This window comes from Eublepharis macularius, chromosome 9 (genome assembly GCF_028583425.1).
Source record: "Eublepharis macularius isolate TG4126 chromosome 9, MPM_Emac_v1.0, whole genome shotgun sequence".
Classification (NCBI taxonomy): domain Eukaryota; kingdom Metazoa; phylum Chordata; class Lepidosauria; order Squamata; family Eublepharidae; genus Eublepharis; species Eublepharis macularius.
Window position 1 is genome coordinate 2,456,660 of NC_072798.1, and position 13,015 is coordinate 2,469,674.

The 13,015-nt window shown below is 48.7% G+C and overlaps 1 protein-coding gene across 1 annotated transcript; it reads left to right on the forward strand.

Moving 5' to 3' along the window:
- The first annotated feature begins 660 nt into the window (after positions 1-660).
- On the forward strand, positions 661-12,008 carry LOC129335408 (lithostathine-like). The gene is made up of 6 exons (XM_054987856.1): positions 661-848; positions 1,749-1,827; positions 5,051-5,163; positions 7,097-7,240; positions 10,198-10,309; positions 11,389-12,008. The coding sequence occupies exons 2-6, from the start codon at positions 1,761-1,763 to the stop codon at positions 11,460-11,462; spliced, it is 510 nt and encodes a 169-aa protein (XP_054843831.1). The 5' UTR covers positions 661-848; positions 1,749-1,760; the 3' UTR covers positions 11,463-12,008.
- The last annotated feature ends 1,007 nt before the right edge of the window (positions 12,009-13,015 follow it).

Sequence of the window (13,015 nt, forward strand, 5' to 3'; positions counted from 1 at the left end):
ACAGCAGCTTAAGGACCACATGAGCTGATCTTTACAAGCTCCTGTCCTCATCCCCAAGAAAGCTCTCAATTTCCACAAAAACGTAAGAATTTTATTTATGTATTTACTTTTTTTAGAGAGCCTCGTGGCGCAGAGTGGTAAGCTGCAGTATTGCAGCCCAAGCTCTGCTCATGACCTGAGCTCGATCCTGGTGGAAGCCGGGTTCAGGTAACCGGTTCATGGTTGACTCAGCCTTCCATCCTTCCGAGGTCGGTAAAATGAGTTTCCTGGGGATAAAGTATAGATGACTGGGGAAGGCAATGGCAAACCACCCCATAACAAAAAGTCTGCCAAGAAAATGTCGTGATGCGACATCCCCCCATGGGTCAGTAATGACTCGGTGCTTGCACAGGGGCCAACCTTTACCTACCTTTACTTCTTTTTTACTTCCCCATTCTCCCCAGCGAGTACCAAAAGCAGTTTACATCATTCTCCTTTCCTGTCTTTTGTCCTGTGAGGTAGGTTCGGCCAAGAGTGTGGGACTGGTCTTACCAGCAAGCATCATACCAGAATGGGGATTCAAACCTGGGTCTCCCAAATGCTGGTCAGACACTTGAACCAAACTGGCAGAATATGCATTTTCCCCTGGCCTAGCTGGGTTTGGGAGGCTCAGCCAATGAGTCGGGAGCATTCTCAGGTTTCCATTTACCTTGAGGCTGATTGGAGGCTGGCGGAAGGAGGGGTGTGTGCAGAGCCACCGGCAGCATCAGTCCCGGCCTTATAAATCTGCAGCACCCACCACCCTTTTTACCGGTTCCTTCTGCTTCATTTGCTCTACTACCTTGGAAACAAAGAACAGACAGAGACAGGTAAGGTCCATCTCTCTCTCTCTCTCTCTCTCTCTCTCTCTGTGTGTGTGTGTGTACTGGCAGCCACACAGGCAAACAAAGATAAGTGAAGGTAGTAAGTGAAGGGGAGGTCGTGCTCTAATACAAACCCACAACACAAAGGTGAGCCATCTCCCCCTCCCCTTTATTGCTTGGCAAGAACCTGGGGGTGGCATATCCTGCCAGATTTCAGTTTGCTCCCACCCCCCTCCCCAAGTACAATTCCAAGACAGAAACGCACCCACCCCCTTTGGAAGGACTCTTTTATCTCTAAGGGCAATGCAATAGACAGGCCTGGTCTACCCAATTGCTGCATCTCTATGATGGAGAAAATCTCAGCCACTGAACTTGTGCCTCTTGCACAGCCATGAAAGCTTCTCAGTGAGAGAATCAAGAGTTTTTGATAATCTCTGGACACCAGGGAGCCTCTCCCCAAACCAGGGATTGACTTTAGTCCTTTCCAGGTTTTTTTTCAGCAGGGAATGCAGTGGAACGGAGTTCCAGCACCTCTTGAAAATGGTCACATGGTTGGTGGCCCCGCCCCCTGATCTCCAGACAGAGGGGAGTTGAGATTGCCCTCCCGCCACTCCAGCACAAGGTCACAGTGCATAGGATCTCCAAAGGGACCTCTAAAGAAGGAGAAGGAGGAGATGACTGAGATGACGCTTGATTGGCTGCCACGTTTATATTCTCGGCAGCCAACAAGGAGGGTCCACAGGGGAGCGCTTGCTGTTCATAGCTCATATGTTCATAAATCGGAGGTTTGGGGAGCTGGTATGGAGCCAGAGCCACGGAATTAGTGCAAGCCTCGATAAAGGGACTCCAGGTTACTAGTCAGGTGAATACGCTGGGATGTCGCTTACATGGCATCTTATTTTGCAGGAGAAGGAGAAGATGGGACAGGTTGTCTACCTTGGCCTCTGCCTCCTGGGCTGCCTGATCTTTAACCCTCGGGTGGAAGGTGAGTTTTGGAACTGTCAATCAAATTGCTGTTCAGTTTGTTCTGGTCCAGTTAAATAATTGGTGACCAATCCAGCCAGTCCTAGCCAGTTTCCATTCCCTCCAGACTGTGTCTAGCAATAATTTGCAAGCAATCTGCTGCAACGGAGTTATATGTCAACTTCAAGGAATAAGTTTTCTGGATAATTAAATACTCATGGGAGTGCAGAAGAATGCTCTGAAAATGATAGGGGGGTTATAGCTCTTTCCTACTAAGGGAGGCTGAAGAGTCTGGGGCTTTTCAGTTTAGAAAGAAGACAGCTATGACAGAGATTTATAAAATTATTCATGCAGCAGAGAAAGTGGACAGAGATAACTTTTTCTCTCTCTCTCGAAATACTGGCACTCAAGGACATTCAATGAATTTTATGGGCTGCAGATTATGCACAAAAGAAAATGTTTATGCAGAAAACAGTAACAATAATAAAAAAATTCTTTATAAACAGAATATATAAAATCAATAACAAAAGTGTCATGTCACAAAAGTAGTCAATTACTTTTAACCAGCAGTAAATCCAGTCAACAGTTGATTCTTTTTAAAAATCTTATGTGTCAAACAAAGTGGCCGGTTTCATAGCACCTTCAGCACAAATATGTTCTATAATTGATGTCCAAAAGCAATGCCAACGCCACATTTAGATGCAGCAAGATTCACAACCAGGAAGCAATAGCTGACCTATATTTCTGTTCTGACAATGCATCCTGAAAGCTGTAGTTCTCGAAAGCTGCTGATGCATCTGACAAAGAGAGCTGTGGTTCTTGAAAGCTTATCCTATGACATAATTCTCTTAGCGTCTTTCCGACAACTCACATTTTTCCTTCTGCGCCTGCGTGAGCACCAGGATAAAAAGTGAGTTGTCAGACCCTGCCTCCAGAGGGTGCCGCTGGCATTGGACGGCCAGGTGAGGCTGCCCGGCCCTCTGCCGCTGGACGACACCCAGCTGGAGGAGGAGGCTGGCACAGGAAGAGTGATGTGTCTGCAGGTGGAGCCTGGGTGACGGGGTGCGACCAAAGTGCCTGCTGCCCTGGGAGCCTCGCCAGAGCTGTGCCTAACCGCTCTCAGCAGGGCTAGGGCGACGGGGCAGAGGCAAAGCATCCATCGCCCTCTGAGTCCCGCCGGAGCTGTGCCGTGCCACTCTCGGTGGAGCCGGGGTGCGGTGCGCCTTGGCTCAGTGAGGTTCACAGGGCTACAGGCACGTTGCCCCCTGCCTCTCAGCCCCTCCACCTGCCAATCCCCCCAGACACCTTCTGCCTCTCAGCTCTCCCCAAATCCCCCTTGCCCCTCTACCTGTCAATCCTCCCCGAACCATCCTGCCTCTCAGCTCTCCCCAGATCCCCCTTGCCTCTCCACCTGCCAACCCTCCCCAGACCCCTCCTGCCTCTGAGCCCTCCCCAGACTCCCCTTGCCCCACCACCTGCCAACTGTCCCCAGACCCCCCTTGCCCCTCCCCAGACCCCTCCTGCCTCTGAACCCTCCCCAAACTCCCCTTGCCCCTCCACATGCCAATCCTCCCCAGACCCCTCCTGCCTCTCAGTTCTCCCCAGACCCCACCTTGCCCTCTACCTGCCAATCCTCCCCAGACCTCTCATGCCTTTCAGCTCTCCCCAGACCTCCCTTGCCCCTCCACCTGCCAGCCCTCTCCAGACTCCCTCCTCCGCCAACCCTCCCCAGATTTCTAGAGCCCGCTGTATTTATTTGCACAACGGGCTTTATTTCTAGTGCTACAATAAATTTGGTTAGTCTTTAAGGTGCTACTGGACTCAGTGGCTATTGATCATGAACAGTGACATAAAATCTCTGTTTTCAGAAGTGGTGTTTCATGATACACTCCCATTAAAAAGCACTCATTCGCTTGGGGCTGAGAGGGGGTGAAGGGGTTTCTGATTTCTCTCCCACCGTACTTTCACAAGAGGAAAGGATGGGGGGGGGGCTTTTCACCTCTTCCTTGGGCATGTGGAGCCAGAGAAAAGGGGCAAAAGGCCCCACTACCCTTGAAGCTGGTGGAAGTAGTGTGGGAAGAAAACCAGAATCCCACCCTTGCAGTGCTCCCTCATAGCACCGAGCAAACAAGTACTTTTTAAGGGGAGTTTCCCGATGTACGTCGGACTGCAAATGCAGTTGCACAGTCGTAACTAGAGGTGGGCACGAACAGTAAAAAACCCTGAATATGGTGTTCGTTGTTCATTGCCGTCCACGAACAGGGATTCACAAACAGCGATGGACATGACATGTTCACAAACATGTTCATAGTTGGAGGTTCGTGGGAACCAGAATGGCCCCCTTGGGACTTAGCTGAACTTGAGCCGGGGAAAGGAGAGTCCATGCGTCTCCCCCTTTCATGTCATCTTCTCTTCACAGTGGCAAAAACAGGACTGTCTGCTGGAAGCTACTTTGAGGGGTTACCAACTGACCTTCCTAATGTCTGATACCCACCAAATTTGCAGGGGACATAGTCCTCACTGTCCTCCAAAGACCCCCCAAGTTTCAGAGAGATTGCTCCCCGGGAAAGGCATGATCCACGGGTCTCCCCCTTTCATGTCATTTTCTCTTCACAGTGGCAAAAACTGGACTGTCTGCTGGAAGCTACTTTGAGGGGTTACAAGCCAGAAAGAAAGCCAGAAGGAGTTCAGACAGAGTTCAGACAGTCCATGTCTATGCTGCCGGGGGAACGGATTGAAAGGTGCCAGACTGTCTGGCTTTACAAACGGCTGACAGATGCCACAAAGAGGGCTTGGAACGAACACCTGTTCGCCGGGAAAAGGGGCCTCATGAACAGCTTACTCACAAACAGTGGACTGGGCTGTTCGTGGCTTTTCTTTGTTCGTATTGCTGTTTGTGCCCACCTCTAGTCATGACCCAGCATAGGTTGGGTGTATCGTGTAGCTTGGCCCTTAGACTGGAGTAACATGGCATTGGATTGTCCTCTGAATGTATTTGTAATTTTTTTTGTATGGTCATAGTATCCTACTGAATCTTTCAGGCAGTTTTGTAACAAACCAGTCCTTATTCGAGCACAGAGGTGCTTCTTATTGGTAGGCTATTCTCACAATGCTTACTAATATAGGGACTGTTAACTGGGCTTCATGTGTCCTGGGCAGCTTGGATATTTTTGACATATTCTCCACCAACCCCACCACTTCCATGCATTTTATTCTGTTCCGAAAAGATCTTTTGTCTCTTGCAGGGGCAGACGATGACACGGTGACAGCTAAGTCTCCATGCCCGGAAGGGGCTCTTTTGTTTAGAAGAAACTGCTATGAGGTTTTCTCAAATGCCCTTCCCTGGCGCTCAGCAGAGGTAAGAAAGGGGGTGAGAAAAGGGGCCAAGGAAAATCTGCAACCACACACACACAAGTCCGTGACAAGATTCCTTTTCAACATTCTCCAGCCCTTGAAATAGTCAAAATGTTGAACTGAAACTGAAATCTTTGCAGGGCTTTTGTGTTAGGTTGTAGTTGTGTGCTACAAGCAGAACCTGCCATCTGGCCACTTTCCTGCCACCCCAAGGAGGAAGCCGGTGGCATCGCAAGGGGCAGAACCTCCGGCTCTCATTTGCACCCCACCTTTATCCAAGAAGCCCTGGGTGGGGCACCTGTCTTGTGGAAACTGTTCTTCACTCAGAAGCAAAATGGGCAAAGAAAAAAAATTATCTGGAGCCAGACATGTATGTCATCAGGAGGCCAAGCTGCATTTCCAAATCCATTCTGCCCTTTGGGTGCCTGCTGGTCTGGACCTCCATCTGTGGAAATAAAAACAACTGATTCCTTGGGGTTTGCAGCCCCGGGTTGGGAAATTCTTGGGGAATTGGGGGAGGGGGACTGGGGAAGTAGTGAGTAAGAGTGGCAGGACTTTAATCTGGAGAACCAGGTTGATTCCCCACTCCTCTGCTTGAAGCCAACTGGGTGACTTTGGGTCAGTCACAGCTCTCTCAGAGTTCTCTCAGAGCCAAGCTACAAGTGACTTTTTTCACGTGGAGAACACTTGATCGTTCTTGCAAGTTTTCCTGGGAAGTGAAATCTGAGTGTCCTTTCCCTCTGTGTTAGAATCACTGCCTGAAGAGCCAGAGAAAGCCAGCAGCAGCAGCAGCTTTTGCAAATCATTCCTCCAGTCACAAGCCTGCAGGACAAGTGGGCTCCCAATGATGGTTTGGGGGCGGGCAGCTGCTACTTTCCCCCTGGGCGTCCTGCTCCCGGGGAGCTGCTCTGGAGAAAGCCGCCGTGTCGGTGAAGCTCCAGCCGCAGCGACAGCGGAAGAATCTGCTGCTGCTCTAACATGCCCTTCCCTTGCTCCTGAGCTCCTGGAGAAAAACTGGAATGAGGGCATGTTAGAGCAGTCATCCTGAGAATAAACGACTTGCCGGGGAAAGCAGCAGGCAGGGTCAGGATCGAGCTCTCTTCTGCCACACTGCTGTGATGCAACGCATCCCCCCTTGATGCTGCTTAACAGTGGAAAACAAACTGACAAATCATATGTTGACCTCAGAAATCCTGTTTAAGGGATTCCATAGTTGGGCTGTTGGCAGAATTACATCGTTTGCAGTGAAAGCATGATCATAGGTGATGTGAGCTTGTTATTATAACAACAACAACAACAACTGCACTTATATACCTCTCTTCTAGAGAGATTAGTGCCTCACTGAGAGTGGTGAACAAGTTATGCTGGCTGGCGTGAGTGTAGGAGAGAAAATAACAAACTTGCTTGTATTTAGAAAAAGGAAATAAGAGTTCTTTAATGTAAGAACTCCATACTCTGATAGGAAAGGAGGAGAAATAGATCCTAGCTACCTATCTAATCTAAGGATGGGCATGGATCCTGCATTCATGGCTGTAAGATGGAGAGAAGGGTCAAAAAGGTGTGGAATGGCTGAGACAAAGCCAGGAAGAGACAGAAGGAGAAGGAGGTCATGAGGAGGAAGTCCTGAGAATAGCAATCTACACATCAATGGATAGACAGAGCAGTAAACAGTAAACAGAGGCCCTGACCTCTGTGTCTTTCTAACTCTTTGGCTTTGACCCCTCTGAAACCTGAGGAAAGGGACAGTGCTCAGTGCTCCTCTTCCAACACAAACTCTGTTGAGTGAAACAACCTGCATCTGTGATGAAACTCTGTAGCTAGATTCTACCCCTCCCAGGCAGCAAGTCTTAAAACACTTCCCAGACCCTTCTGTGCATGCTCCTTGGCTTGTGGCAGTAAATGATAACTCTCTGGTAAAAACTTCATTCTCATTGCAGAAAGAATGCCAGACGTTGGAAGAAGGAGCTCACCTGGTTTCCATTCAGGATATTCAAGAACTTAGATTTCTTTCTTCTTACCTCAGACGTCAAAATGCTGGCTACAATGTCTGGATTGGTTTGCATGATCCAGTCTCCTATAGGGTGGGTGACCACATTGGCCGCTCTCTTTTTAAATGTTGTTTTTTATTAAACCCAAAGGTATTGTACATTTTAAGTCTTGGAGTTAAACTGTGGATATAGTTGCTGATTGAGGCCATTTGGGGTGTTCCATGTTACCATCGTGAGCAGGAACAGGATCCGCAGTCCGGGCGAATCTGCTGGCAACAGCCAGTCAGAGCCAGGGGATCTTGTAGCCGTTCCCCCTGGGGAATGGCTGTCTTACCCTGGAGAGCACAAACAGACATGGCAAAGGATGGCAATCCACAATACTCTTTAAAAGATAATTTGCTCACACTTAAAATGTGGGTAGCATGGATACTTATGGTACGACAAGGCTACGGTCAATGCAGAGTTTAATAATCATTATGTCAGGCGTGCCTTTTTGAGACTACGGAATAAATACAAACTTAGGTTTTGTTCAAAAATACCTCTCTGGTTATCATCGCAAGACACTCATTTTAGAAGGAAAACGGTGGGTCCAATTAAATGGTTCTCTTATTGTGATTTGTTGGAATTCTTTCAAGGTTAAGTCAAAATTAAATCAAGAGAGGATTTAGTAGCAGAAGGGTATTGCATTTGTGAAGAATGATGTGTTATTAAGAAAAGGACTTCCACCTCCCTTTAAAAAGTACAGATACGACCAATGAACTCGTGAGTTTAGAAGATGATGACAAACTCATTTTGGCAGAGGGTAACACCCTCAAAGCAGCTGGAATAGCACATGAAACAGACTTAGCATTTTTCTGCATGGATGATTACAGAAAATATAAACTGAACCCTGTTGCTGCCTGGTGAAGATTTGGAGACTCAAATAGTCTCCCTTCCTGGTTATTTTTTTTTTTTTGTAGTAGCAGAAGGGCATGTTTGCCAATGGTTTCCCTATATGCAAATCTCCGGGAGATTTAAATTAGACAAGAGACATGATTTTGCCCTCTGTAAAGTGAAGAACATGTTATTTCTAAAATGTACAAACTTTTGTTGAGGTTTGAGAGAGAAGAAGAGCAAGTAAAAGAATGTATGATTAAATGGGCAAAAAATCTGGCCATGGATCAGGGCAGGTCGGCACTGCTTATACTTTTGGATCTTACAGCAGCGTTCGGCACGGTCGATCATGATCTCTTGACCCACTGCCTCGCCGACGTGGGGATTTGTGGGACAGCCCTTCAGTGGCTGAGCTCCTTCCTCCACGGTTGGGGACAGAGGGTGGCACTTGGGGAACAGATGTCCGCCCGCCATTCCTTGGTGTGTGGCATCCCTCAGGGGGCAATTCTTTCCCCGAAGCTATTTAACATCTACATGCGCCTCTTCGCCCAGGTAGTCTGCAATTTTGGGCTGGGATGTCACCAGTATGCGGATGACACCCAGCTCTATCTGTTGATGGACGACTAGTCTGACTGTGCTCTGGATTCCTTGGCCAAGGGTCTTGAGGCTGTGACAGTATGGTTATGTCAGAGTTGCCTGAAATTGAATCCCCTGAAGACGGAGGTTCTGTGTCTGGGTCGTAGAGCAATGGGGTTGTGGATCCAGCTCCCAGCCCTCAGAGGGGTACAACTGAAGCCTTCGTTGATGGTGAGAAGCCTGGGTGTGACTTTGGATGCTGCACTTTCAATGGAAGCCCAAGTCATGACTGTTGCCAGGTCTGCCTTTTTTCACCTTAGACAGGCCAGGCAACTGGAGCCCTATCTCTCATCTTGGGATCTGGCCACAGTGACCCATGCAAAGGTCACCTCCAGGCTAGACTACTGCAACTCACTCTATGCTGGGCTGCCCTTGGGCCTGACCCGGAAGCTGCAGCTGGTCCAGGACGCAGCGGCATGCGTTCTTATAGGAACACCTGTTCGAGCGCATGTCCATCCTGTGCTGTGCCAGCTGCACTGGCTTCCAGTGGAGTTCTGGATCTACACGAGGGCAGGATATAAGTCAAATAAAATAAATAAATACATTGCCTACAATGGAGGAATGGTGGATAAAAGTTTTGGAGTTTGCATCAATGGCAAAACTCACTTCACTGATCAGAGAAAAGCCATTATCTACATTTTTGGTTGAATGGAAAACATTTATATAGACTTTTTACATGAAATAGATAATAATGATTTGATGATATCTGGATTTATGGATTAAGAATCATGGACGATAGAAAAAAGAGGGCTCTTATGTTTAACATAGAATAAGCGAGACTTTGAAAATGATACATATTTGTTGCGGAGAAAATCGGAACTCAATTTGGAGTTTTGTTTTAGTATTTTTCTTTTTAAATCTTTTTAAATTGTATTTTTATTTTATTATTATTAGCTGTTTGTCTTGTTTGTTATTTCTTATTTATATGTATTATTAGTGTTTTTTTTAAGAATGTTGTTTTTTTATCTTTTATGTTTACTTTTATAGCTTAAATAAAAAAAAATGATCTGCCAGGAAACATAATTCGCTCACATGTGCAGGCTTGATGGGTTGGGGATGTACAGGGAGGGGAGGGCAGAAGGGCTTTAACCTTTAAAACTCTGCTGAGTTCAGTGCAGCTGAGAGCGGGACCACAAGTGACGCCTGACACAGGTTGGACACTTGTCAGCTTCCCTCCAGTTTTGATGGGAAATGTAGGCGTCCTGATCTTGCAGCTTGGCTCTCCGACTGCTGTCCAACGGTCTCAACTGTCACTTGTCCAACATTCCGCCAAGCTGCCTACATTTCCCATCAAACTTGAGGGAAGCTGGCAAGTGTCCAACCTGTGTCAGGCGTCACTTGTGGTCCCGCTCTGAGTTGGCCGGTCCTTTGTTTTCCGAGCTCTGCAAGGGACCTTCACCCTAGAGCTCCTCTGCCTGGCCTAAGCCCACTCCTGCTGCTCTGGAGATTGACTTCCTCCTGCATCCAGGCCACTGCCCTGCCAGTGATTCTCCTGGAGGGCCCTCTCTCTTCATAGGACTTTTCTCTTTCACCCACAACAGGGACAGAACTGGGCATGGAGCAGTGGAACCCCATATGATCCAAGTGCCTCCTTCTGGAATGGGTGGAGGCCCTCCAGCTATTCTTCTCTGTGTGTTGCCATCTCCCCATCAGGTATGTCAGAAGGCTCTTGGCAGATGGAGGGAATGGCTGTGTCTAAAAGGTGTTCCTGGAGGTTACCTGGCTCCAAGGCAGAGAGGGGAGGGTGTGTCTTGGGTAGGGATCCCAGACCCCCGGTGGGGGCGGGGGATCTCCCACCCCCGCTCCCCACACCCCACCCTCACTTACCTGAGCAGTGGGGTGGGGGGGGGTGCACACCTTCCTTGCTCACTCCCCTGCTGCGCAGCGTGCTCGCATGTGCCACAGCCGCTGGGATCGGGCCCGTTTTGGCCCGGATCAGGGCTGCTGAGGAGCGCAGGAGTGCTCCTGCGCTACACAGCGCCTCAAAACCAGGCCCAATCTGCGGCAGAATGGCCTGTTTTGGGCGCATTCTGCAGCTCCTGGTGATGGGATGACATCACCCTGATGTGACATCATCATGCCTGTGGGGGTGTGCACATGCTCTGTGCACATGCACCCCCCTCTCCCAAAAGGTAAGTGCCAGGCCCCTGTCCCCTCCCCCCCTGGCCAGGAGATTGAGGGGCCTGGCAACCTTAGTCTTGGGCATACGCTGCTCATACATGAATTTTTGGTATCTCATTCAGCAGAACTCAGCATCCCCAAAATGAAAGCCGAGATTTGTGTTTGTTCTTTAAATGAAGGTCCTATCATTATATGTCTCTCCCATGAGAGTGGGGCCTTGGGGGTTATGGGGAGGCTGACCAGGACCCCAAATAGCCATGGGGCAAAGCAGAGATTTGGGATTCCTTGTCCCCTCCACCATGGCTACCAAAACCAGAAAGAACAAGACAAACATGGGTATTTGCTTATTTCAGCAATGGGTTAGTGGACCGATGCGTGCAGTTTGTGACACATGCACTTTAGGGTAGACTGGTACAGGGTGTTTGGAGCTGCATTGTTAAGAGACACCGTTTATTGGGAGGGGTCTTACTGAACAGGCCACCTTGTGCCAAAGAGTCTGTTGGGAGGGAGCACTTGAGTTTAGTTGAGGTCTAGACTACACAGCCGCTTCTTCCTCGTCTGCCAAATGTCTCCCGGCCCCTCACAGTTGCTCCTCTCCTTCCGCCTCGCAGGTTCTTCCCGGTGGATCCAGCGTGATTGTTCTAATCCATTTCCATATGTGTGCAAGTACAGGCCTTTCTACTAGACCTGCAGAGGACGTCCAAGGTGCAAACGGCCTCAGGAGTGTCAGACATGGACCCAATTCTTGGATGCCTCAGGCTGTTTCTTGCCTGAGATTAACCTCAAAATCTTTCCAAATAGTTGCTTTGTTAATTTGCATGAAATCTGCCTCCATCCAATCGGAGGGCACCGTGCTCTTGATTTGTGTTTGCCTAGCGCAGATATCAAGAGAGCTTTTCCAGTATCAGTCCAGTATGGGCCTTTAATGTTTCTAACAGCATCAAATAAGTACACCCCACCTGGCCCACCAAAGAACCTTCTCCGGAAGTATTTTCCTCCAGGCTGAGCTGAAGGGAGCGTTGCCTGGAAGATGGTTTAGTTCTGTAAAGGAAATGTGAAGGTAATAGCAGGGAGGAGAGAATCTAATAATACACCCTCTTGCGACATCTACAGCCATTTTGAAAAGTTCTGTGCTGATTTCTTTGGTGTTTCTTGACCATCAGGCCCCCCTCTGCCCTCTTTGATGCTTTTGGCTTTCGAAATTATAATAAATTCTCTGCTAAGCAAAGAAGTGCATCTTTCTTTTATGATGGACTGATGGCTCGGGGATACCACACTACAGGTGGGAATGCAGGGGGGCCTGCCTGATCTGAGTTCACGTGGGAGGCCGACGGCTGGCCCACATACCTGTTCTCCTACTGCCTAGGCTTTGGTTACAAGTGTCCCTGACCACCATGCCCCCCTCGCCCCCAGTAGTGATTGGTACCCATGGGGCTGGTGAGGTGGAGGGTGGGCTGGGGTATGGTAGGCGGAGTGTGTAATGTTCACTGCACCCATGGAGGTCTCTGTCTCTCCCTCTGTCACTTGCAACAAGCCAATGCGTTTGGAAACAGCTGTGTTTGTCCAGAGGGCTGGTTTCACATGATAACAACAAAAACATTCAATTTATATACTGCCCTTCAGGACAACTTAACACCTGCTTAGAGCAGTTTACAAAGTGTGTTGTTATTATCCCCACAACAAAATACCCTGTGAGGTGGGTGGGGCTGAGAGAGCTCTGAGAAAGCTGTGACTGACCCAAGGTCACCCAGCTGGCTTCAAGTGGAGGAGGGGGGAATCAAACCCGGCTCTCCAGATAAGAGTCCCGCACTCTTAACCGCTACACCAAGCTGGCTCTCAATGAAATTGCAGCCTTCCTTGTAGGATTCTTTCACTGCCCCTTTAAACCCTTGCAAGAGTTTTGAGTGTTGTGAGAATATTGAGCCCTGATCAAATGGCTGCCAGCCCCCCCCAATTACTGTGTCCCCCAAGCCCCTTGTTGCTGGGGGAAGCACTAAGCCCGGAGAAAAATGCTGCATGAATAAGCGTTTGGGTCTGTGGGTACGATACAGTGCAGTCATGATTCTTTTAACAAGCTGAAGCTTTTTTTTAAAAAACTAAGTACCACCAACAGGGTACAGTATAACAATACAGGCTACAATTGGGAGTATCGAGCATCAGAAAAGTATTCTAGCCTAAACTTAGTTCAGAGTTCACCTGACATCCGCTCCTCTCCACCACCACCCCACCCCGCCATCC